At 47.3% G+C, this 26778-nt stretch overlaps 1 protein-coding gene across 3 annotated transcripts in view; it reads left to right on the top strand.

Moving 5' to 3' along the window:
* The window catches only part of Trpm8 (transient receptor potential cation channel subfamily M member 8), a 79114-nt gene that overhangs the window by 32181 nt on the left and 20155 nt on the right, over nucleotides 1-26778 (top strand). For 2 of the 3 annotated variants that reach the window (XM_052750477.1, XM_052750476.1), the window contains 11 exons: nucleotides 412-530; nucleotides 3275-3565; nucleotides 5020-5115; nucleotides 6007-6136; nucleotides 6532-6677; nucleotides 9525-9637; nucleotides 10289-10505; nucleotides 15126-15217; nucleotides 15950-16091; nucleotides 17250-17421; nucleotides 20285-20462. In XM_052750477.1, the coding sequence (XP_052606437.1) occupies nucleotides 412-530; nucleotides 3275-3565; nucleotides 5020-5115; nucleotides 6007-6136; nucleotides 6532-6677; nucleotides 9525-9637; nucleotides 10289-10505; nucleotides 15126-15217; nucleotides 15950-16091; nucleotides 17250-17421; nucleotides 20285-20462 (1696 nt within the window). Of the gene's footprint in view, nucleotides 1-411; nucleotides 531-3274; nucleotides 3566-5019; nucleotides 5116-6006; nucleotides 6137-6531; nucleotides 6678-8253; nucleotides 8276-9524; nucleotides 9638-10288; nucleotides 10506-15125; nucleotides 15218-15949; nucleotides 16092-17249; nucleotides 17422-20284; nucleotides 20463-26778 lie in introns of those variants that run through there. The other variant, XM_052750478.1, reaches the window with a different exon arrangement.

Genomic DNA, 26778 nt, shown 5'->3' with positions numbered 1-26778 from the left:
AGCTAGAGACTAGGCATTTAAGCACAGGAGCCTATGGGGGAACATTTTACACTCAAACCATAACAAATACATTGTTTTAACGTGGCTAATTATGTTGTAGATTTAGATATAGGATAAGTCCGATACAACATTTGGAATATAATACGTATGGAGCCTCAATCTACAGAGAAATGTCAATATATCCTAGTTACACTATATTCATATGTAACAGGAAGATATTAAGATCTGGGTTGATCATTATAGACTTCAGGACATACGCAATGCATGAGTGACAACAGAAGGAGATGACAGTGTCCTCTGATCCCAAGAGACCTGCTTTGATGAGTGGCCCTGATATTTGGAGGATATTAATAGCCTGGCTTCCTTATGCATGGCCTGTTGATCTATGGTTTTCTTCCTGCCCACTTCCAGCCTTCAGCACTAATGAGCAAGACAAGGACAACTGGAACGGGCAACTGAAACTTCTGCTGGAGTGGAACCAATTGGACCTTGCCAGTGATGAGATCTTCACCAACGACCGACGATGGGAGGTAACAGAAGCCTCAGGTTATTCCTGGGTTAGCCTGGACAATGGTCTCAACAGCAGGTGGTCGGATCCAACAAGGTCATCAGTCTAGAATACCGTGACTGATTGATTGTTTAGTTCTAGCATATCAGTGGTGTCCAGCCTCCCTTCCCTTGATTGTAGGGTGGGATAATGATGTTGACTTGGTAGATTTCTTGCAAACAGATAATATAGCCAAAGACTCCCACGTAAGCTATCCTAAACATGTAATCCTGTTTCCAGGAGATGAGAGATCATCTGGTATGGAGCTATGAGTCTGCTCTCAGGAATGGATGGGTGGAGGTATGGGGACTAGAGATGTGGGATTATTGATCTGGCTTGACTAAAAATATCAAGACAGCAGCATTGTTTGGCTACCTCCCCACCCAGCCAAATTCTGCTAAGAGATTTGTCAGGGATGGGGAGGTATGAGGGGAAGGTGGAATACTTTGCTGAAGACACTCCCACCAGTGTCTTAGAGTGAGCCAAATGAATACCTCCAATATGGAAGTTGCATGTGTAGTTAAAATCTGTAATGTCCCAGCAGATCATTTTTCTATATTTTTTCAGTTTGATAAGTGTTTAAGGTCCCATTTATGGGAGACCACTTGCATGCATCTAAAGTTCAATCAGCCTTGGAGGCTCTGTTCAGAAGGAAGAATTAAACCATCAAACAGAGATTTACAAGCGTGCATCTTTGTGTCCAGCTATTCTCCATTAATTGAAGTCATTATGGGCAGTGAGGTTACATTTGATTTTATGTGTGTATGGATGGATTTGAAGGCTTACATAACTCAACTTCCATCTTCAGCAGTTAGCTTTAGAAAACGCCCTCATACATACCACTGTGTCATCAAAGACCAGGATTTGATTTACATTAACATATGATCAATTTTAATGAGAGTAGTAAAAACAGTAATGGCTCATGAATTCTTGAGTTATTCATCCCTTTAGCAAACATTGTCTGTGTTTGGGCTTTGCACCATAATGAACCTATTACACATCACAAGGCTTTCGTGAATGGAAAGCGAGTAGAGCTGTATGTGCGTTAATGAATTGATTCATAAGTGAATCCCTCTGTGTACATTGTTTAAATAAGGTCAGGTGGTAAATAAACAAACTTGGATGTGTATTCATGTTGTCCATTTAATTTTGTTAACTCAGCTGGAGGTGGTTAGGATGAAGGGCATAGTGGTGAAGTCTGAGTGCTGGAGTAGCGGTCAGTGCGTCCTTGGGCAAGGTTCTCAACTGTGCACTGGGTCAGTTCCCTTTTAGAGTGCCTTGCTGGAGCCAACTCATCCTGGCTTGCAAAAACTAGCTGCTAAATTTTCCAGAGATTTTTTTTGGGGGGGGCGTTGGTTGTTGAATATAGTCATTATTAAAAATCAAATTATGTAAATTTATAATTTGAAAAAATCTTATGAAAATCAAAGGTAAGAAATAATCAAAGTGAATGACTTTGTGGGCTGTGGAGATAGCTCACTGGGTTAGAACATTCACTCTGCAAGCATGAAGCCCTGAGTTCGAATCATCAGCAGTCACATAAAAATCTGGGCATGGCTGTGTGTGTCTGTAATGCCAGCATGAAGGGATGGAGACTGATGGATCGCAAGAGCTCTCTGGCTAGACAAGCTAGCTGAAGAGACAGCTTCATGTTTAGAAAGAGGTCAAGACTCAGGACAATAAGGAAGCAAGGAATAGATGAAGAGATGTGGTGTCTTGCACATACACACACACACACACACACACACACACACACACACACACACACACACACACACACACATACACACACATACACCCCACACGCATACAACGCTCCCTCCCCATGACTTTCTAGTTATTTTGCTGCACTTAGGAATTGTGTTCCAGGTTACTTCTGTTCCTGCCATGTACTGTTATGTGGTGGTGTGACCCTCTGTGTCTATTCCCAGTTCTGCATTCACCCGTGTCACAGTAGGAGCTGAAAAGTCACCATGGCAGAAGTATGCACACCATGAAGATCAGCAGACACTACATCACAGTCTCTGTTCTCTCGGACAGCTATTGTTAAATATCTGTCAGGCTCTCCCCAAAATGAAGGGAATTACTGGAGTCCCTTCCTCGTGTGTTACACTGATTAAATTAGATGATGTTTCTAAAGGACCCAGAACACTGGCTCCTTCTAAGCTCTATACTAGTATCCACTTAAAATCTTGTTCCAATGCTTTGAACTAGAGAATGGTAGGATCAAGGTTTGGAAACAGATGTATGTCTGTCTGCAAACCTTTCCTTTCCCATATGCAAGTGGTTCTCAGTGTGGTCCTAGGACTTGTGACAATATAACCCAGAAACTTGCTAGCGGTGTAAATTGCCGGAATGTTTCTCTTTTTCTCCTTCCTTCCTTCCTTCTTCCTTTCTTCTTTCCCTCCTTCCTTCCTTTTTCCCTTTCTTTCTTCCTTTTTTTTTTTTTTGAGACAGGGTTTCTCTGTGTAGCCCTGGCTGTCCTGGAACTCACTTTGTAGACCAGGCTAGCCTCGAACTCACAGAGATCTGCCTCATGCTTAAGTGGGCATGCTCTCTCCACGTAAGAACGAACCCAGGTCACATTCAAAGGTTCCACTTTGCTGTTTTCCCACCAGGATGCTGAAAAGATGAATTTATTGTCAAAGTGGGATAGAGAGGGAAGCTGGAGCCGTTAGGACTTTATTGGTCTTATGGTTTGCACTCTCTCCCACTCTTTCCCTTCAGTCGGCTGACCTTCAGGAAGTCATGTTCACGGCCCTCATAAAGGACAGGCCCAAGTTTGTCCGCCTCTTCCTGGAAAATGGCCTGAACCTGAAGAAGTTTCTCACCAATGATGTCCTCACAGAGCTCTTCTCCAGCCACTTCAGTACCCTGGTGTACCGCAATCTGCAGATCGCCAAGAACTCCTACAACGACGCACTCCTCACCTTTGTCTGGAAGCTGGTGGCAAACTTCCGTAGAAGCTTCTGGAAGGAAGATAGGAACAGCAGGGAGGACCTGGATGTAGAACTCCATGTACGTAACGCTGGAGCTGTCTGTTTGGATTCAGTTTTCTGCTCCCATATTTCTGTTTCCAGAATTCAGTTCTCTGCCTCCACCTTTCCTGTTCTCTTCCTGATTGCCATAGAGCAGCTAGAAGGGTGACATGCATTTTCTCTACCATCTTTTTTAAAGAATAAAGTCACTGGTAAGTTTTCTGATGTCTTGCTCTAGCCCCTGGCTCTGTTTAGTTACATCATTTCTAGATCACAAGACTCATGTGACACACTTTCTAAGGCTATTTGATGGTAACAGGGACAAACAGATGGCTTCCTGCTCGTGTTTCAGCCTGTTTACAAAAATAGCTCGCTGCTGCCCAGGTGAAAGAATGAAGGACTGCCAGTAGTTCTATGAATAAATGGAGTAGCGGATATTTCCATCAGAGCAGATGTGAATGCCCCGCGATTCCTTTTTGAGTATGGGCAGGTCCAGTTCCACTCAACAGCATCAGCAATTATTACCAGCATTTGCTCTGACCAGAGTCCAGGGCTACTAAATGCCCCAACGGCCCCCCCATCTAGAGGAGATGATTCAGGGGCACAGTGAAGTGAACTTCATGGCAGCCTGCTTGGTGATGAGCCTTCTATTGGTCTCTTTCTTTTCTGACTTCATTTCTTCACTCTCTAGAACACTTTCCTCAAATTCTTACCTCAGGATTGCTGCTGGGGAAACCTCAATTAGATCATTATCATTTGTAACTCTGAGATTTTTAAGTGTGTGTGTGTGTGTGTGTGTGTGTGTGTGTGTGTGTGTGTGAATGAGTTCAGTGTGTGGTTGGATTGAAAGTGTAGATCTTCTGATTGACATTATTTATATTAAAATTTTTGAAACACAGCATATAACTGGGCCTCGTATGTACAGTTTAGAGTTTAGTCAAGTCAACAGGGGAGCTGAAGGGGGACACACACAGCCACTTTCCATCTGAAAACATTCCTTCGAAGATACAGAATCTTAAATATGAGCCAGACTTCCAATCTTCGAATAACAGTCCGAAGAAGTAAGCACATTTTATGCGGTGACAATTGGATGTAAGCCACAGGAAAGTTAGATTTAATCTGACCACGTTTTTCCTCTAGGTGAGAAACTGATCTATAGAATGGAGAATTGCTTTCTCCATGGCGTATCCAAAGTCATTTAGTCTTTAAATTGCTCTCAGCGCATTTTCCCCTTCATACTGTCTCATACAGTAGTACTTTGTCTTTTATGCTTGATGAAAGATTTTGTGTCAAATCACACCACCTGCTGATCTGCAGTGAACAATGAGAATCACACCACCATGTTGCTAAAACAGACTCAGCCCTAAGCCCTAGAGGTCTCCAAACAGAGGGCCTGTTTCTCATCTTTCTGACCATCCCATTTCAGTGTTAGAATAGTGGACCTAAAGTGGGTTACATTTGCATATGGTGACCCGATGTTCTGACCCCCCTCAGGATGCATCTCTCACCACCCGGCATCCCCTGCAAGCTCTCTTCATCTGGGCCATCCTTCAGAACAAAAAGGAACTCTCCAAGGTCATCTGGGAGCAGGTAAATGCCCAGGCCCACACTAAACTGGTGCCAAATTCATGCTGTGTTATAGGAGTCTGGTCTAACCTACACTCATATGCCTACTTTAGAATTTGGGGATTCTGGTGCACAGGTCCATGGCTATGCCTCTGGTTGCATGTCCTTGGAGGTGTGCCTAGGATGGGTGGTCTCCAGAAAGGAGTCAGGTAGGGGTCCTCCAGTACATTCCTACTCCCCAGGTGACTGTGCATTTTTTCCAAGTATAAGAAGGTTTGAAATTTAACTTAAGAAATTAATTTGTAAGCCCTTACCTCACATGCACAAGGCCTTAGGTTTGATCCCCAGTACTAAGTAATAATAAGATTAAAATAAAAACAATGATCTCTAGCTATATTCCATTATGAACCAGGAGGTAGGACCTATAAAAAATTCTGCTTTGAAGTAGTTATTGAGAATTTTCTTATGGTTTGGTACGTCACTATTTCTATAAATATGGACACCTGTCCTTCTGTCTGTACTTCAGCCCTTGACTGCTGAATTCAGACACAGCCTTTGCTTACATGGCTCAGGTCTTCAGTGTTCTCATTCACTCTCCCTGTATCCTGGCTGTTCCAGCATGATAACATTGAGATGATGGGTTAGCCAGGCTTCCTGCCGTCAGAGACATAATGTCTCCCAATATTTATCCAGGGATTTTCTTTTTATGTGCTGATTCCACCTACAAGACCAGGAATAGTTTGCTGAGGTCCAAGTCTGTCCCAAGCACATTACAGACCTGACTTTGAATCACAATGAGTAGTTGACTTTGCCATTTCCTGCTTGTCTATACTTTTCAAAAGTTAATGTCCATGTTACTGCTTCAAGAGATTATGAATTAACCAACATTTCCCCATCCCCGCCCCCCTCCAAAAGACCAAAGGCTGTACTCTGGCAGCCTTGGGGGCCAGCAAGCTTCTGAAGACCCTGGCTAAAGTCAAGAATGACATCAATGCTGCTGGAGAATCAGAGGAACTGGCCAATGAGTATGAGACCCGAGCAGTGGGTGAGTGTCCCCTAGCGTTTGCCAAGATATCTCCCTCAGAAGGCTTGGGAGGGGGAGGGACTGCTTTAGGTAAGGAGGGGTAGAGGATCCTGAGTCCTTCCCAGAGAGCAAGGCCCTTCTGCCTGTGTCCGGACAGAATCCCGCCAGAGAGGGCACTCCCTAGGTGTTGAAGGCAGACTTGAGATTCCATAAGCATGTATCAATACCCTCTGCATTAAAGAGCCCTGACGACTAGTTGTGTCTAAAGAAAGCATCTCTGCAGTAAAGGTCACATTTGGACAGCTTTCTCTATGCCTGGATCCTCATGCCCCATCTGCTCAGGTTTTGACAGGGGTAGGCAGGCTAGGCTCCATGTCTACCAGCTGAGCCCAGCCCTCCCCTCCATGATGATGCAGAGTTGTTCACTGAGTGTTACAGCAGTGACGAAGACTTGGCAGAGCAGCTACTGGTCTACTCCTGTGAAGCCTGGGGTGGGAGCAACTGTCTGGAGCTGGCGGTGGAGGCTACAGACCAGCATTTCATCGCTCAGCCTGGGGTCCAGGTAAGCAAGAGCCAGACCCTGAAAAGTGTACCCAGGAGTGGGCCCGACATCACACACTACCAGTAGCAATAAGAAAATGACATTGATAGTATACTTTTCTCATCCTGTGTAAAGACCATTGAGGGAGTGTCTGGGTGACAATGAAGGATGGTGACACATTTGCTTTTGTGAAAAGCCTCACCTCAAAGATGGTACAGGAGTGTGTCAGTCAACTTTCCACCACTGTAGCAAAATGCCTGAGGTAATTGTCTTAAAAAGAGGAGAGGTTTGTTTTGGCTCACAGTGTCTAGAGGTTTTAGCTCATCGTTGGTTGTGCTCATTGCTTCTCGGTACATGATGAGGCAGGGCGTTATGGCCAGAGCACCTCATGGCAGCTAAGAAGCAAAGGGGAGTGGGGGAGAGGAGGAACCAAAGTCCCTTTGAAGATCCCCCAATGGACTAAGATCTTCCCTTCGGTCCCATCCTCTTAAAGATTGTACCACCTTCCCAAGGGTCACACTGGAAACTATGCCTTTAGGGATGGACCTTCAGAAAATATCTAAGACCCAAGTCACAGTGTGATGCCTAGCTTCAGTTGTCAACTTGACATACTGGAGAATCACCCAGAAAGCGTCTCAGGAAGGGATTGTCTAGATCAGGTTGGCCAGTGGATGTATCTGTGGCGGGTTGCCTTGATTGCTTGGCTGATGTGGGAAGACCTGGCCCACTATGGGCGGTATTGTTTCCTAGGTTTGGATCCTGGACTGTAGAAGAGTAGAGAAGACTAGCTGAATATGAAGTACACATTAATTTCTCTCTGCTTTTGATTGTGGATATGATTGTGCCTCAAGCTCCTACCTTAATGTCCCTGAAATGATGAACTGTGACGTTGGACTGTGAGCTAAGATAAAGCCTGTCTCTAAGATAAAAACTGTGCTTTTTGTCAGGTGATTTCTATCACAGCCACAGAAATGAGACAAATGGCAAGGAGAAAGAATTCTTTGGGATTCCACAAAGCAAAATTACAATGATGAACTGTCTCTGGGTCCCCCATCTAGGCCTTGGTCCATTAAAGCAGATGTGAGATGATGGACCTCAGTTTTTATCTGTGAAATGGGCAGAGTTGTGCATGTTAGGTATTTTTCTGTGACAAAGTAATTGCAGAGACGACTTAAACAAGGAGAGACCTGTCTGGGCTCATAGTTTCAACCCATGCAGCAGAGTTCACGGTGGTGACACTTCAGTCCTGGTGGACTGGGAAGCAAAGAGTGGGTGTGGGACCCGGCTTAGGCTATAACTCTACAAGGCCCACCCTCAGTGGTCCACTTTCACCAGTCAGACCCAAGAATCTCCCCCACCACAGCATCACCAGCTGGGGGCGAGGTGTTTAAGCCCATGAGCCTGTGAGGGATTTTCTTATTCAAACAGCAGCACTGTGGTTGTCAGAGGGTTGCTATGGTGATGCCACAAAATTCTGTGTGAAAGGGAAGGTTAGCTGGGTCGGCCGCTACCACTGCCGTCACGGTGAGTGATGGAGAAATCACGAGATGGATGAAACTGGTCCTGAGGCAGGTTAATCAGGCAGCAGCTGAACTGCGCCTGATTGTAGATCTCGCCAGGTAGGGAGAGAGGGAAGGGCCGTTGCTTGTTATGTGTTTCATCGGCACCTTGCTTGTGGAGGTGTATGTAATTCATTTTATTTTGAGGATTCAGGGCTTGGAGAGGTTCTGGAATATTTCCCATGCTTGCTTGCTAGGAGGTAGTAGAGCTGGGATTTAATCCTCTGTGGATTGCTTCCTATTTGCATTATACCAGGTGGCAGGCAAACAGACCCCAGACAAGGCTTTTAGTCCAGCTCTAGAGGTGAGCTGGAAGTGATTAGCAGGCAGTGAGTTGGGGAAGGAAGAAGCAGACATGCTGTGTTAGGAAGGAAGGTGGCCCTTGGAGCTCTTGGGAGCCTTTGGGTCCCCTGTAGAGCCTGCTGCAGGTCCCAGGGTGTCTCAATATGCTGCTTGCTGGGTGATCTTTCCGGGGTCTATCTTGCCCCTCCTCAGTCAAGCACATATCTGTGGAGTAGCCCCAAGAGGACATGCAGGGCACACAAGAGAAGCACTTGTCCTCCACCCAGTAGAAGAGCAGGTACAGGGCTAAGTCCAGAGCTCACCAGTCCCAACCCTCTTAGTGGCAATGAGTGGGCCCCAGCTTTCCCTCGCCCTGCCCTCTTACATGCCAAGTCCTGCCTGGCTCGATTGCTTTGCTTTACAGCTGTGGGTTTCTTTGATGTGGTCAGGTCCCCTGTCCCTGTCTATCTTTTGGTGGCAATATGATGTTTCCAGTTTCCACGTCAGGGAAGCCCTTCCTGCCCCCATCTTCAGGGGCTGGCACAGTGAATAAGGGGAGGGTCCACGTGCATTCCATGTTGACTTTATCAGCCACTCCTTCCCTGGTTTCCTTTTAGCTTCAGAATGAAAACATCTGTCTGCTTCCACCCAGGAACCCCTGGGGACTCCACAGACTGCATTGGCCCTGCCTTTGAACTTAGCATCACCGAAGACCCATACTTGTTTAAGCTTACACAAATAAGAAGTATAGTAGTTAAAAATTCATAGGTTTAGTGAATTTTCAGTCACGCCACTCTCTTTTTTAAAGCTCATTGAATTGAACTTAGAAAAAAAGACTTGAAAATCAAACAGAATTTTAAGTTGCTTCTTTATGCCTTAGAATCCAGACAACATCTGAAAAATTAAAGACATTAATGTAGAGGTTAAATATTTCGGGGGTGTGCAGGGCTGGGAAGAATGGCTGTGTCCTGTTCCCTGTATACTTATATCAACAAGGACTGTGTTTTCTATCTCTGTTTCCTTCTAGAATTTTCTTTCTAAGCAATGGTATGGAGAGATTTCCCGAGACACAAAGAACTGGAAGATCATCCTGTGTCTATTTGTCATCCCCCTGGTGGGCTGTGGCCTTGTATCATTTAGGTGTGGACTGGGGCATCTAATCATGTGTGTGAGCATCCATGTGGTGTGTGTGTTTGAGCATCTGTGTAAGTGGTTGTAAGCTTAGAACTTAGAACATCCATTGTGGCATCTGTATGCTTAGTCTGACATCTTCCTGGCTTTCTCTGGGTTGGATTTCAAGCAGGTGGGCCTGAGGTTGTCTTCAGTACCTGAGGCTGAATTTGGATTCTCTGATTACAAACAACAACAACAACAACAACAACAAACCCCCAACCAACCAACCAAACAAACAACCCAAAAAACAAAAACAAAAAAAACAAGGGTTGTGTTTTGGCTGGGTCAGCTTTAGGATCTAATTTTGCCCTGTCTATTCATTGTCTGTGGTAGGAAGTAAGCCATAGCCCTTCCTCTGTGTGTGTGTGTGTGTGTGTGTGTGTGTGTGTGTGTGCGTGCACGCACGTGCCTGTACATGTGTGTATGTCTGTTTGAGTACGTGTGAGTGTGCACGTGTATCTGTGTATGTAAGTATGTATGTTTGTGCATGTGTGAGTGATTGTGTGTGACTGTATCAGTGTGTATGAATGTATGAGTGTGTATGTGTGACTGTGTGGGTGTGTATCAGTGTGTGTGAGTGTGTGTGGCTGGTGACTCTGTCTTGCCTGCTTGCTCCAGGAAGAAGCCCATTGACAAGCACAAGAAGCTGCTCTGGTACTATGTGGCCTTCTTCACGTCGCCCTTCGTGGTCTTCTCCTGGAACGTGGTCTTCTACATCGCCTTCCTCCTGCTGTTTGCCTACGTGCTGCTCATGGACTTCCACTCGGTGCCACACACCCCCGAGCTCATCCTCTACGCCCTGGTCTTCGTCCTCTTTTGTGATGAAGTGAGACAGGTAGGCAAGAGTTGCGTCGCTCTTCCCAGGGAGAGTGAATAAACATCTGTTCAGGCCAGACGAGGCACTGACCACACACCAGAGAGATGATTCCACATGAGTCTAGTTTACGGAACCCGTGACCTTATCGGGGTAACTGACAAGAGAGTGGGTGACTCGAAGGCAGCCACGTCATCAAAAGTCCACCCAGACACGTGACAGCTGCATCTCAGGAACTCAAAGCCTAATCTGGGGACAAATTGCTCCACCAGAGTCTCCTGCCCAGCAACTGTAACTTGTTACATATAACCTTGGGGAGGCGCCTGTGAGTCCTGTAACTTTCCGAGTCCTCTGAGCCTCCTTGCCACACCAAGAGAGAATGTTTCAATTTGGAGGAGAGGATGTTTCCATAACACTGGGCACTTCCCCAAGGTGCGGGCAGTGGGTAGCAGCTTCCCGACACCAAGAGCAATTGGAGCTGTTTGTGAAGTACAAATGCAGTCATTATGCTGCAAGTAGATTCCTACCCGGTCTATGGACCTGAAGGTGATTTTCAAATTGTAGGTACCCCAGTGAGATCTCTTAGCATTAAATTCATGCCATGTTCCCTAACTAATGTTAACTGACAGGCCTGGCTTAGCCAAGGAGGATGCCTGCCTTAGCTTTAATTGCCAGCTTGACACAGCCTGCAGTCATGAGAAGAGAAGCTCCACTGAGGAGTCATCTAGATAAGATTGGCAGGAGAATATGTCTGGGGGGGGGGTTGTCTTGATAGCTAATTGATGGAGAGGTCCCAGCCCACTGTGGGCAGCACCATCCCTAGGCAGGTGGTCCTGGGCTGTATAAGAAAGCCAATTGGGCATGAGCTTGTGAACAAGCGATGTTCCCCTATGTTCCTGCTCTAGTTTCACTCAGCAATGGAGTGTGACCTGGAAGGAGAGGTCAAACCAATCCTTTCTTCTCCAAGTTGCTTTTGGTTAGAGTATTTGTATCAGAGCAACAGAAATAACCTAGGACAGAGGAAGAAGTTGAGAGACCTTGGACTAAACTCCTCCAGCATCGGAAGCCTTCTGTACACCCACCATCACCATCACCAGGGACAGCTTGCCAAGCAATGGGATCTGGGGGCCTGTCCATCTAGAGCACCCTAATTCCTAGCACATCAAGTCTTGTAATAATCCCTGTGGGTTCTTTCTGGTCCTTGTGTGTAGTTTCTTGAAATGTGCAGGTTCGGGGATCCTTGCTCTGTCATTGAATGCACACTCTACCCCAGGCCTTATGGAGCAGGTACTTACTGAGGTAGTAGACGTTGAAGAAATTCATGTGGATGGTGAAGATGGCACCGTTCTGACCCATGATGAAAACCGGTCTCAGGAAGTCCTTTCAGATTCTGCTGTCATTTTGTTGTCTCTTCTGGACCCGAACCTTAAAATACACACCATTTAGCAAGTATGTGCTAGGTACACAACTTACGGGCTATTTACAGTTTACAAAGGCCTGGTGGTGGAAGAGATTTGAAAGGGCAGCAATGCTGCTCATGCCCTTGTAGGGCCCCGACTAGTCTAAGAACACGAAGTTGGCTTAAGTTGTCATGACAGCTCTCTCCGATGGATCTTTATGTGCAGTCTTCAGGGCTCCTGGGTCGTGAGGGATGCTGAGGACTTGTTTGTCTGCTCTCAGCATGGATATGATTAGTGATTATGGATGTGGGGGCTGGGAGGGGTCCTGACACCGGTGCCCATGTGTACCTGTCTTCTTGATTAGTAGGTAAGCGGTGTGGAAGGTGGTGGGGTGTCAGTGGAGGTGGAGGGAGAAAGCCCCAAGACACAGAAGATGGCTTGAGTAATTAATAGTGGACTGCCTACAGTTCTGGAGGGCTGAAGACCAGGAGGAGGGTGTAGGCTGGGCTGGCCCCATTTAGTTCTAGGAAGGAAACCATTCTGTTCTATCCCTGGCTCCTGGAAGTTTTCTGGCCATCTCTGCCATTCTGTGCCCCTTGGATGTGACACTTTGACCCCTGGCTTCAGGTCCATATGGTGCCCTCCCTATGTGCAGGTGTGTCCTAATTTCTCCACTTCCTGGGGACAACAGTCATGTTGGATCAGGACTCCATCTTGACCTGTCCAGTTCCATCTGCAGTGACCTGATTTCCAAACAAGGTCATGTTCCCAGGTAGAGGGTTGAGGACTTCAGTCTGGAGGTATAACTCAGCCCACAGCACTTCCGTATAGCCTCTGTCTCTGCGGCCAGTCTTTACTCCCCAATCCTCTTTCTGGCTTATGATGAGTCACTAGCAGATGGGGCTGAAGTATTCTGTGTGATAATCAGAGTGAGGGGACACTCAGCATTCAGAGAAGAACTGCCTGGGTTAGAGGGTCAGTGGACTCAGCCAATAGGGGATTAAGTCATGAGGACTGGGTGGGGAGGGAAGAGGAGGGGTAGCGAAGGAAAGGGGAGGGGAGAGAGAGGAAAAACCCAGCTGGAGTTGCAAATAGGCAGTAAGTGATGTGTAGTAATTTGGTTTTTTTCCTTTCTTTGGGTGCATTTCCTACTGAAGAAACTCCTGAGAGAAGCAGAAACATAGATCACATTGCCTTCTCTTGTACTGACCCTATCAGGGAGTCCTCTGAGCTCCCCAGGTCCTGACACATGCTTTGGTGGTCCTCAGAACAGCATCAAGCAGGGGTGATCTACTTTAGACTTCCATTTGCTGTGCATACCTGAAGCTGAGAATGTTGTGTTAATACAGGAAGGTACAAGCAGGGTGCTCATAAGCCACTCCTGAGGGTCACCATGGTCATGGCTACTGAAGCCAGGGATGAGAAGATAGACAGAAGGACCCTGTCCTCACTCCCTTTTGAGCAGAGAAACCCTGGTGGCCTTTTCTTGGAAAGACTGATAAAACAGAGCTGCTGCACTGAAGTTTTGTCCTTCAGGAATATGTCACTAGAGGGCGCTGTTTCCCTTCATTTCTGCAGAACCTTCTCTTTAGATTCCTAAACTGGGTTTAGTTTCTTCCAAGGAAAAACTCAGTAGGCCTGTGCAGTTTTACCAGACAAGATTCACGGTTGTTAGGGGAAACCCCTAAACAGGACATTGTCTGTTTTAAATTGTACCTGGGGCTCAGAAACCCAGTGCTCTCTGGTGACAGGTGATGTCCCTTGCCCAGGGAAGGATGCTCACAGCTAACTGGGGATTTCTAACCTAGACAGTCAACAGTGCAAACCCAGCTAACTCACTCCTAGCAGAGCTAAGCAGATGCAGTGAATGTTGGTTTAAAATGTGGTAAGTTCCACCCCGCCTTCTCCAAAAGTTCCTTTAGTTCCTGGGCCATCACGGTGAAAGAAGACGATGGATGAACACATCCTGGCGTTTCATGAACACAGCTTAGCCTTGCACTTTCCCCCTTAGACAAGAGCTTCTTTTCATTTAAAATCCGAAATCTTTTCTCCCTGTAGTGGTAGTCTAGTGGCCCAGGGTTCGTCTATTCTTCCTGTAATACAGGTCAGGCGAGTCCTTCAGGTGAGGATGGGCTGGGTTACTAAGGATCAGAATGCATCAGACTCCCAGCAGGGAGGAAAAGGAGAGCAGGTGGGCAGGGCCTGTGCCAACCCCTCTCATCTTAGCAGGCATGGAGTAGCAAATGGCTGCTGGTGCCCTGGGGATCAGCACTGCACAGATAAATGGATGCTCCTGTGTCCTTCCCAGGGTCCTAACCTTTGAACCAGTGGGGAGCCATGGTGGAACACGGTCTGACCCAGGCTACCCAGACCTGGGGGAGTTCACCATTCCATCGTGATCTGGCAAAGGATGCTCTCCTCCTTTGCCCACTCACGCTGTGTGCCCTGCCTCCCTCTGCATTCCCGAGTGCAGGATAGTGAAGGATCTGAGAAGCCCACTACTCCCAAGATGGGCACCTTAGCCACCTTGTCTCGGTCTTGGGGTCTGGGATACAGTAGGATATAGGATATCCGAGATCCAGAGAGACTTGGGTGGGTGAGTTCATGGGAAGTCACGAACATCCGTCTTTTATGGGAATCAGTACCACACCTTGTTGAATCCACTGCCCCCTGTTTTGAGCTGTCCCAGGATCTGGCCCTTGGGCTCCTAGTAGCCAGATTCTGAACAGGTAGGCAAATGGAAGGGCTGCACAGCTAGGCTAGAGGTCTTCAAACCTAGTCTGTGGAGTCCAATTAGTAATCTTTCCTCCCTGTACATATTTTAAAAAGGTTTCACTAATCAAGTTGTCCTACTATGTGTGTTCTATGATATTTTTTACAGTAGACACACTCATCTGTGGTCACGGCAGTCAGGACCACAGTTGGTAATTGTGCAGTGCGCAGTCTACACTGCTGTCCACGGTTACCCGGCTATTTCATGTTTCCCCACACAGATCACTGTCGTTCTCTGTGGCTTCATTTCGAGAGAACGGGAGAACACAGCCCCTTCTCTCGACTCTGAGAGCTGCACATGTGTAAGGGAGCGGCTATCTTTCCGGTGCCCTGGGGACAATGGGGTTCTGGTAGGTAGGGCTCACTTGACACAGATATCTAGAAAGTGCCCTGGGAGGAGCTGAGTTTCCAAGTCTGCAGGACTGGTGTCCAAGCCACCCATTCTTTGTCTGCCCCTTTCTTGTCACAGTGGTACATGAGTGGAGTGAATTATTTTACCGACCTGTGGAACGTTATGGACACTCTGGGGATCTTCTACTTCATAGCGGGTATCGTTTTCCGGTAAGCAGCTTCTTCCACCTTCCTACCTTCAGGCGTTTGGGCACAAAAGATGGAGAAAAAAATCTTGGACATCTCAAGTCCATGGATGGGCCACAAGAGGCCATTGCCCCAGCCCTGTGGAGACACAACTTGACCAACATAAATTACTCCTTCCTCCCCACCCTGGGTTCTTCACAATTTCCCTTTTTGTTTTTCAAATAGACTTTGGGGGGCATAATTAGAATCCAAGGAGAAGGTTCTGGGGCTGTTGAGTGTCTTCCAATGTTGATCCATTTTGGCCCACTTAATTTAAGGTGCATGTGACTTTGGCCAGCATGCTGGCCCCGCAGTCACCCGTCCAACCTCACAGCCAGGGCGTGTGAGAAGACAACTAAATCTCAAATGATGACCAAAGGCTAAACTGAGCTGGGGAGACGGCTCAGTCAGAAAAGTGCCCACCATTCAAGTGTGAGGACTGTGTTCAGACCCACAGAACCCGTGTCAAAACTGAGGATGACAGTTCCCATCTGTAACCCGAACCCAGGCTGGGGCAAGATAGGCAGGTGTGGGAACTCACTGGCTGAATCGGTGAGCTCCAGGTTCAGTGTGATACCCTGTCTCAAACCTCAAGACAGACACCACAGAGTGGGATACCTGCTGTGCACACCAGGATGCACGCACGCGCACACACACACCGTGGTGAACTGTGAAATGTTGGGTCGTGTCCCACACGTTCTCTTTTTCTCTCCGCAGGCTCCACTCTTCTAACACCAGCTCCTTGTACTCCGGGCGAGTCATTTTCTGTCTGGATTACATTATATTCATCCTAAGGCTCATCCACATTTTTACCGTTAGCCGGAACTTAGGACCCAAGATTATAATGCTACAGCGAATGGTAGGAGCCAGCAACCTCAGCAGGTGTCCTCCTCTTGCTCTGCTCAGAGTCCACGGCTGATGGGAGGATTTTGTTCACGGCATAGCTTGTGGGTTTTCTTGTTTGTTTGTTTGGTTTGGTTTTACTGTTTTTACCAGAGGCCACCTCCAGGGGAGATTTTAGGAAAGAGGACTATAAAGACCCAACAGTGTCGGCAAGTCACTGGGGTTTCCTGAGAGTTCATACTTTGTAGCATCTTGCATTTGGGTCTGAACAGCTCTCTCAGAGTATATGCAGGGAGGGCCTTTTATGCCATTTTTAATAGATGGGCTTGTTCTAGTTCAAGGAGGTGAACGCGTTTCTCTAGAGACAAATGGTAAGCCAGATGCCTACAGATGATGGGGTCCTAAATCCCACACCCTGTTATACCACTGTGGGAGAAAGGCCCCCCCCACCAGGTTTGTGCTACACACACACCATGAGAACAAGGCAGGCTGGGCTGTTGCTCCCCGGGGCTGGTTCTGTCTGGAAATCAGATGGGTCACTGGATGAGCTCATGTGGACTTCCCTTTCCAATGCTGAGGCTGAGTGTGTGGTTCTAACTCCAAGCACCTCTCAGGCATCCAGTCACCATGATGTCAAGCTGTGTGTGCAAAACACAGCAGGAAAAAAAAAGTAAATTGTTCTTGTCTCACAAGGGCTGCTTTTGTTTTCTGAAAAAGTAATTCCGTAAAAATAATTTGGGGGTTGAAAGAATGCAAGCATTGCTGGATGTGGCTGGAGCCAGCTCGTCCCAGGCGGAGGTTTTTGAGCTGGACCCTCCCTCACAAAGCTGCTGTGTCTGAGCTTTTGGAGCTCAGCAAGCAATACTGCAGGGTTTGGGTTTCATTCTGGAGACATCTGCAAACCTAAAGGTGATATTCTATTTTTAAATTAGTGGCTAAGGGCTGGGAATGTAGCTCAGTGGTAGGGTACTTGCCTGGCATGGACCAGGGTCTTAGCTAAGTCAATCAGTCAGTATGAGATAAATAAAGACATGGCCAGGCAGCTCGGTGACTTAAACTCTCTGGGTCCTTGAACTTCTCTCTGCCGGTCTCTGTGGCTGCCTGGGAACGGCCAGGCTTTGTAGCCAGCCTCCGCGGGCATAGTTCTAACTGTTCTGATCTCCTCCCTCGGCAGCTGATCGACGTGTTCTTCTTCCTGTTTCTCTTTGCTGTGTGGATGGTGGCCTTCGGCGTGGCCAGGCAGGGGATCCTTAGGCAGAACGAGCAGCGCTGGAGGTGGATCTTCCGCTCTGTCATCTATGAGCCCTACCTGGCCATGTTTGGCCAGGTGCCCAGTGACGTGGACGGTAAGCCTGGCTCTGTGTGGGCAGCAGAGGAGCTGGCGGTGATGGTGCTGGCATCCTGGACCCGTCCCTGATCCTTTCACCTCCTTTCTTTGCTCCTAAATAAGATCTTACCTTGTTCTCAGTTCAATCTTTATGTCTTTTTATTTCTTTATCAGTATTTCTGAGACGAGGTCTCTAGCCCAGGCTGGCCTTGAATTTCCTATGTAGTCAAGGATGACCTTGAATTCCTGATCCTCCCACCCCTGCTGAAATTATAGGCATGTGCCACCATGCCTGGTTATTGTGATGCTGGGGGTTGAACCCAGGGCTTCATGCATGCTAGGCAAGCACTCTACCAACTGAGCCACATGCTCAAGTTTTTAAAAATCATGACATATCTCAGTTAGCAGGGTAGAGTGGGACAGTCCTTGATGGTTCAGACAGGAATGTTGTCGACTGTACCTCCCTATATGTCACAATGTCCAGATTCCCATTTATTCCTAACAAGCCTGTAGAAGATGGACCTTAGTGCCTTTGGTTGAAGGTTCTTCCATCATTAGCCCACTCTCCAGCAGGCCGTGGAGTAAGGCTGATGGTGACATGGTAGCTCTGTTGTGCCCATACTCAGGCTGTAAAAGTCAGGTACGGGGCATACACAACTTTGTGTTCTGGGCGGACTGTGAGGAGGGGTTTCATGATGTTGACAGTAGCTCTGACTTGTCTCCCATCCTGCCAGCATGAACTACGCTGACTGACTGTCTCCACGAGCCAGGGCTGGGCCTGGCTGGTGGCATTTCTCAGCTCCTCTGATTTTCCCTCCTGTACTCTCTGCCTCTCAGCTGAAGCCTCTTCCAACTCTGAGAAACAGGAGTTTTCCATGCATGCAGGGGTGGAAAGGCCCTTGGGACCCTCCAGTTGGCACCGTGATGCACTTGGTCTCAAGGAGAGCTCCTTGTGCTGGTGGGTTGGGTCCTACAGAGGAGCAACACTTAGGCCAGGGCAGGCATGTGTGCTGTGTGCATATTTCATCCTCTGGGTTCTTTCAGGGGCCACCTGGCACAGCACCATCTTCCCACACAGCCCAGCTGTCAGGGCTGAGAACAGGGGCTCTGGCTGGGTGCCCTCCTCAGAGCCAGAGACTCTGTCTCTGTGGCCTTTTCTGAACTCACACAGACCCATATTGGCTAGCTCAAATAAAAGGTCCCCACCTCCCTTGCAGACCTGGGCTTCCTCTAAGAGCCCTGCTGGGCTTTTCCCACCAAGGTCACAGTGGTGTACATCAGAGCCTTTTTGTGATACTCCACCCCTGTGCTGGGGACCAAACGGGGCCTTATGCTAGCTAGGGAAATATTCCACCACTGAGCCATATCCCCTGTCCCTAGTATGTCAGACCTCTGATGTCCTTGACAGACCTATGTTGCTGTCACTTGCTGTGACAAAATACTCAACAGAAACCAGGTAAGGAAGAAAAGAGTTGTCTTGATTTACAGTTCAAGGGTGCACAGTCAATCCATTATGGCTGGGAAGGCATGGTGGTAGGAGAGAGAGGGGGCTTGTCTCATCACATTCATAGGAAGGAGAGAGAGAGAGAGAGAGAGAGAGAGAGAGAGAGAGAGAGAGAGAGAGAGAGGACTGCTGATGTTCAGCTCTCTTCCTCAGCCCATGGGAAGGAACTGCCCATACTGAGGGTTGAAATCTCTGGAAACACCTTCATGGACATGCCCAGAGTCACATCTCCTAGGTGACTCCAAATCCCATCAAACTGGCAATCAAGATTAACCCCAGCACCTTCCCTGACACTGCTCCTAGATGCTGGCGCTCGGCCGGCTTAGTTGATTTTCACAATCCCACAGCAACCCCATGTAGAGCGTTCTTATCGCCAGTGCTCTGGCATCTACTCACGCTCTCCTTGGGTCCCCTGGATCTTTTAGCTGTGTGCTGCAGCCACAGCAGTCCTTTGGTAAAGAATTGCTCTCTGTCACAATCCTCTAACAGTGCCCGTGACTTCCGCTATAAGCACAGAGATCCGGCAATGCTGTGCTGCTCAGTTTCCTCTCCCAACCCTCTGTCTTATGACCACAGGGCCTTGGAGTGTGCTGCTGCCACTGCTCTGGGCACCTGTCCCCACCCATTTGCTCACACAGCTGTCACTCACCCTTCTGTTCTTTCCGAGATGGTTTCTGGGTGATCCAATTCCGATTCTGCCCCCCTTGCATCTTGCCTACTTCCTTTTGGGGCTTTGTGCAGGTTGAATCTTCAGACTGACTGAAGAGGTTGGATGCTTCTTGCAGCACAGAACAAGGCCACACTCCTTGTTCTAGTTTCTGTTGCTGTGGTAAGACATGCTGACCAAAGGCAACACTTCCAGCTCATGATTCATCACCGAGGGAAGTCAGGGCAGGGACTTGAGGCGGGAACCTGGAGGCAGGACCCACAGAGGAGTGCTGCTTGCTAGCTGTCTCTCTGGATAATTCTTAGCTAGCCTTCTAATACGTCCTAGGTTGTACCTCTACCCTCCTTCCAGCTGCCTAGAGACGGCACTTCCCACAGTGGGCTGGGCCCTCCCACGTCCATCATCAATTAAGATCATCTCTCATAGACATGGCCATACTGATCTTGGCAACCCCTCTAATGAGACTCCCTCAGATGACTCTAGGCTGTGTCAAGTTGACAACTGAAGTTAACTAGGACACCTTCTTCCTTTGATCTTAATCTTTATGAAATCCTGATTTCCCAGTGGCTGCTCAGGAAGCTGTCTGGTGGGCATGGGTTTCTGACGATTGTATCCAAGGCATCAAGTGATTCTGATCCCACATCCCCTGGCCTGCCATGGTCCTTGTTTCTCCAGAGGGGCCTCATTGACCTCCTGGTTCTGTGTCCACAGGTACTACATATGACTTTTCCCACTGCACCTTCTCGGGAAATGAGTCTAAGCCTCTGTGTGTGGAGCTGGATGAGAACAACCTGCCCCGCTTCCCTGAGTGGATCACCATCCCTCTGGTGTGCATTTACATGCTCTCCACCAACATCCTGCTGGTCAACCTCCTGGTCGCCATGTTTGGGTATGTCTGTGTCACACATTCATGGACTTCCCCTCTGGGCTGTGCCTATGCCAGGCAGGTAGGAAGAGTGTGAGCAGAGGTAACCTCTACCTTGAGGAGCTGAGAGGAGAGGCCATTGGGAGCCTGTAGTCTTTGGTGGTTGGGGGCCTTAAAGGGACCATATAAAAAAGTCCAGGGTGCTCTATAGGCCATTCTTTGAGTGATTTGACACCACAGACAAGCAGTGTGATCAGCTCCATTAAATCCAGGCTATGCTTAGCATTGAGTCATAGTTCCCCAGAGAGCAACTGAGCTGACTGCTTTTCTTATTGTTGTTTCAAAATACCCAACATAGGCAGTGAGAGGAAGGATGGGTTTGTTTTGGCTCCTGGTTTGAGGGTACAGTCTATCATGTTGGGAAGTCGGGGTGGTGGTGGTGGAAGGCAGGTGGTCACATTGTGTCTGGGTTCAGGAAGCAGAGAGGTGAATGTTGCTGCTCATCTTCCTTTTTTTTTTCTTTCCCCTTTTTTATTCAACCAAATACCCCAACCCATGAACTAGTGCTGCTCATGTCCAGAGTGGGTCTTATTTCCCTGTTAAAGCTCTCACAGACACCCCTAGAGGTGTGTCTCCTAGGTGATTCCAAATCCAGGCACGTTGCCTGTGTTAGCACAATGGCTGTAGTGCAAGCCACCTCCAAGGTTCCATGTGTGTGTGTGTGTGTGTGTGTGTGTGTGTGTTTAAATAAGACAAACTACCAAAACAACAACAACACTACAAGCCAGGCGGTGGTGGCGCACATCTTTAATCCCAGCACTCGGAAGGCAGAGGCAGGTGGATCTCTGTGAGTTTGAGGCCAGCCTGGGGTACAGAGTAAGTTCCAGGAAAGCTGCAAAGCTACACAGGGAAACCCTGTCTCAAAAAGCCAAAAAAAAAATAAATAAATAAGACAAACTTACACAAGATCATACGCAACATACACAACAACCTGTAACACCTCAGATGTATAATCCAAAAGTTAAAGGTCCCAGGGGTGCCATTCATCCTGAACTTGGAAGACGTAGATATCAGAGATTGCTTCTGGCACAGTTTGGTCTTAGCTTCTCCTGGGAAACACTTGCCAAGTTGCTCATGAGGCCGCTCACACAGGCTTGCTTCCATGGGTTTACAGAGCTTCATTGGGTCTAAGCCCCACATTGTTTAGGTGTGGTAAGTTTCTTAGAAGCATGAAAGATCCTTGAAGTGGCATCTAGATCAAACAGAATGATCTTAGTGTCTTTAGCTGTGAGGAGCCTCCCTGATGGTTCCATTGTGCCTCAATGATTGTTACATAATCTGCCTAACTGGTTCACAATTTACGGATTTGTTCACAACCCATATAGCTGTTGTAGTTTAAAGTTTGCCTTAGAATGTCGATGAATGATGGGACAAATCTATAACATGCAGATTGTTGATCTGGTTCTGATGGCCAGTTATGGTGGGGCTTCCTTCTGAATGTTAGTTCTGAGGCTAGCTAGTTTTCGAGGGATACCAAGTGTTCCTTGGTCACAACCTGAGTTGATCCATCTGTTTTAAGAATAATGTTCCCGATGGCTCTTAGTGTAAAGACACCTGGGGTAGAATCTTCAGAAGCTTCTAAGAGGCATAGCTGTTTTCATAACCATTTAAACGCACGCCTTTGGATCATCTGAAAGGTGAGAAATATCCAAGTAGCTATCTGCCAATGCTTCCAAATCATTGTGATATAGGAGACAGATAAATTAGGAGCACTTAGCTCTACAGCATCTAATACAGTCGCAAATTTCTTGTGAAAAGAAAATCAGAGGTTAGAAGATGTCGGGGTAATGTTGCCTAAGCAACCACATGCTAAAAATGACATCCGGAGCCAGAGAGCCAGCACTGAGTTAATGGCACCACACTTGATAATCGAGTCTCAGAAACTAGCCTGTCACCTGCAATGTTTTCAAGATTACACACAGCCTGTCCACTGCTGTGAGCATGGGCAGATGCCAGCAGAACACCGGACAGCTCAGGGGAAACTGACCAAGTAAATCTGCAGAAATTGTGGTTTAAATGTGAACTGTCCTCCACAAGCGCACATGTTTGAACGCCCGGTCCCCAGATGGGGGCACTGTTTTGGGAACCTGCAGAACATTTAGTAAGGCCTGGCTAAAAGAAGTGAGTCCTTGGGGGCAGGTCTGAGCTCTGCTTCTGGTACCAGTTTCTTACTCTCCCTCCCTTTGACCCTCATTCTCACCTTCCCTCTTTTTCGGTCCTCTGAGATGTGAGCAAGCCACCCAGCAGTTCCGGCTACTAGCTGCTCACACTGTCATACCATGATGAACTGAACTGTGTTCCTTCAAACCACGAGTCAGAGTGAATCTTTCCTCCCTGAACTTGCTTCCTGTCCGATCACAGTGATTAGAAGAAGGGCTACCAGCAGCCAGTGCCACGCATGGAGTTGTCAGAGGTCTTAGGATCTTTGTGCTGTGAGCTGTCATGGCAGCTGCCTGCACGGAAGGACCTCGTCCTAACCACCAGTCCTGTGGTTGGGAAACAGGGAATCAGGGCTGTGCTGGAACTTTCCTGTTAAAGAGATACAGGTAATGAAGAGCTGCACCTGTGTTCATGGAGGTGCGTGTTCATGGAGGTGCATGTTCAGCTTACGTCAGTGTCTTTGGAGGAGTCATTACACCCCACCCAGCTGTCACCTCACTCAGGGCTTCAGTGTGATGGCTCTTGTCACCTTCCCCTGGGGCACCTTTTCCAACATCCCTGGTTTAACCTCTTTTCAGTGATCCCTGGCTAGGAGCCTAAGAGCAGCAGAGACCCTACTATGTTCTGTGATCCAGTCCCTCACACCCCATTTCTAATGAGTGCTAAGCTGTCTGGAGATTGCTCCCTGAGCAAATGGCCCCAGGATGTCACCCCTGTGTGAGACCACATCACAGTATTTAGTGAAAAGCTTATGCACCCACAATGGTGACTTCATTAGCTGCATTACAAATGTGTCCGTGGGGATGGTCTGGGGTCTTAGAGTACTGGGGACTGACTAGATGGGATTCCACAGAAAAGCCAGAGGCACTAACCAGTCTGTGATGAGTCTGCACTGAACTCAGCCCCCCCGGGAGGCAGGAAGGGAACCTAGAGTCAGGGAATGACTCAGACATGTGCAGGTGTCAGGCTCCAAGGATGGCGGGCAGCTCTGACAAGCAGTCACTGACCATGCCAATTGGTGTAGCTTCTAAGAGCCATCTTCTTGCACCCTAGGAAAAATGCACATTAATTACCATATGTAGGAAAATAGAAAAGAGTACTCCCCAGGCACAAGCTCAAAGTTTGGTTGTGATATCAGTGGTCTGAGGGAAGCTATCGAAATGGAGTTTAGATTTTAAAAAGGTAACAGTTAACTGTAATGATAACAGATATTTATGGAGCTTTCCTATCCAAGTGCCTGTGTGTGCCATTGTGGGGGCCCAGGCTCCTGGTGATGTCACAATGAAGAGGCAAAGACAGGTCAAGTTCCTGCTGTGATTGGAAGAAATGACATGCCAATATTTAATATCGCAGCACATATTATAATAAAATAGTAAGTGACCATCAGGCCTGGTGGTACAGCCCTGTGAACCCTTATACTTGGGAGACTGAGGCAGGGTGATTTCAAGTTCAAGTCTTGTGTTTGGTTCAGTCTAGGCTGCATTACTCTATAGCAGCGCCACGTACTAAACCGAATTACTGATTCAAAGGCAGGTGAAGGAAATCGCTGGTGCCTCTTCCATTGGTTGTTGGAGGTTCTGTGCTTGCTCCTGCCCTCATCTCCCACATCATGATAGTTACAATTGCTTTATGTCATCAGTGGCATCCTTTGAGATCTTCTCTGATCTATTTCAGAGCCCCATTCACTCTTTCCTGTCCCTCTTACAAAACCTCTTCACGTTGAAACAGTGCAAATAGCTATCATTACTTTTTTTTTCAGCTTGCCATTCAGTTGCTTAATGGATGTTATTCAGGTCTGAACTGACACATGTTCATGCTTATGGCATAATGTTGGAATGCACATATACAACACACAATGATTGAACTGCAATTTGAATCTCCATCTCCTCAGACCACCATCATCTCTTTGTGTTGGATGCTTTGGGCTCCTCTAGCTACTTTTTTAAAATAATGTGTGTGTGTGTGTGTGTGTGTGTGTGTGTGTGTGTGTGTGTGTGTGTGTAACAGTATGTGCATGTGAGTGCAGGTACCCACAGAGGCCAGAAGAGGGTAGCTAATCCCTTAGAGCTGGAGTTACAAGCAGTGTTATGGGCTACCCAATGTGGATGATGAGAAGCGAGCTTGGACCTTCTCTAAAAGCAGTATATACTCTTAAGACTGAGTCCTCTCCTCATCCACATTTTCATGTTGATTTGAAGCACATTGATGCTAATGATGAAAGGGGACTAGGAGACAGCACATATGTCAAATGTACATGCTGGGCAGACACAGCTCAAGAGCCAAGGCCATCCCTAGGAACAGAAGCAGTTCTGATTGGACATTACTGGTGCGCTTGGGAAGGAGGGGCCTTAGTCCTCTGTAACACATTGAAGGGGTTACTTGTTGGGTAAAAATCTAGCTGAGGGACAGAGAGATGGCTCAGTACCAAAGAGTACTTACTGCTCTTGCAAAGAACTGGGGTTCAGTTGCCATCCCCCAGGTGGTGGCTCACACCTGTCTCTAGCTCCATTTCTGGGAACTCTGACACCCTCTTCTGGCCACTGTGGGCTCCTGCACACATGGGGTGCACATAAACTCATGCAGGCTCACACACATCCACTTGAAACAAAAGTAAATAAATCTTTGAGAAAGGAATCCAGCTGAGAAATCTATTTGGATTTTAATTTATTCTAAAACCTGCTGCTGTTTTCACATCTATTTTTTCTTTATAATTTTTTTCAGACTGTGCATTCTGATTTGATCACTCTTTCTATTTTGGTTTTTCACTACCAAATGGTTTTCATTACTGAAGTCTGGTGTTTTAAGTCATTAAAGCATCTGTTGTACAAGTTCTGCCCTCATTACTTTTACTCAAAACTCGCCTCGCTTTTCGTGTCTATTTAGTTGTACAAAGGAGCCCAACACTCATCTTGTGAGTTCTTTCTTCTTTCTCCTTTTGAAAAAAAAATCTTGTGACTCTTTGTGGAATTATTTAGGAGAAACTGGATTCCTACTCTCCAGAAAGAGTGGCATATTCACAGTGTTCAAGTATCTGTAGTTGTCAGTAAACTTCTGTGGTTCTTTTTGCGTGGGGCTCGCAGGGGTTTTTGTTATTTCTAGCTGTTTAGGGCTGTGAGCAAATGGTTTTTTTTTTTCTGTGATTTTTTTTTCAATGACTACTTTTTGCTATATGGGAAGGCTTGTAAAGATTCGCTCATTCACTGTGTGACAGGACTCCTTTGTGAATTGTCTCCCTTCTTTTTATTACCTTGTGGATGGTATCCTCCCCACAATTCCTTCTCTGTCTCCCTTTCTAATCACAAGAAGACGTTCTGTGTTCCACAAGACTCTCCTGTAACTATTGAAGTATTTCCCTTTTGATCTGGAGTTATGATGCATCACACAAACGATGGATTATAGCGATGTCATAAACATTCCACCATCCTTCTGCTCTGTGGTCATGGCATGTTATCCCTTTAATGTACATCTGGATTTCATCTGTGCACAAGGCTATCTGAATCCCAAACATCTGCTGAAGGCTAGCAACATCTCTGATCTCAGCGAGTTTCTCCCTCCAAGGGGCTTCTGCTTCTCCTCTCCCCTGTCATGCTCCACAGACGGTACTCAGTTGGTCCTGAGATGACCTTCACTGCCACTACCCTCCAGGAGCCCATGGAGATATTGACAGGGACAATACCTTCCTAACAGGGACTTGGAGAGGTGGTGTGGAGGGGCAGGTTTTAGGGTTTCTTGAGGAAGATGCAGATGGCCAGTGATCCCCTGGAAGACACTGAACATTGTCTTGCGTTGGTGTGGGTGAGGCTAACCCCAAGACACTCTGATGCCTGTGTCACTGAGAGGCATTTCCACACATAAGTCATAGAGGGCCTTTCTTTGCAGAACCTAGCCTCTTCTCTACAGAAGTTAAAACCAACTTCTAAAGACTACAAAAAAATCAGAGAGCTGTGGTGGTCGCTCACATGGTAAAGTGCCTGCTCTGCAAGCCTGAAGACCTGAGTTCGAGCTCCGGAGCCTACATTAAAAGTCAGCCATGACAGCACACTTGTCAGTCCCATGCAGATCCCCGGGCTTGGCTACTCAGTCAACCTTGTGAGTTGCAGGTCAGTCAAAGTAACTGTCT

The sequence above is a fragment of the Peromyscus californicus genome, unplaced genomic scaffold (assembly GCF_007827085.1).
Source record: "Peromyscus californicus insignis strain IS unplaced genomic scaffold, ASM782708v3 Scaffold_21__1_contigs__length_65335640, whole genome shotgun sequence".
Taxonomy (NCBI): domain Eukaryota; kingdom Metazoa; phylum Chordata; class Mammalia; order Rodentia; family Cricetidae; genus Peromyscus; species Peromyscus californicus.
The sequence above is the reverse complement of the archived record's forward strand: the minus strand, read 5'-3'. Positions and strand labels throughout refer to the sequence as shown.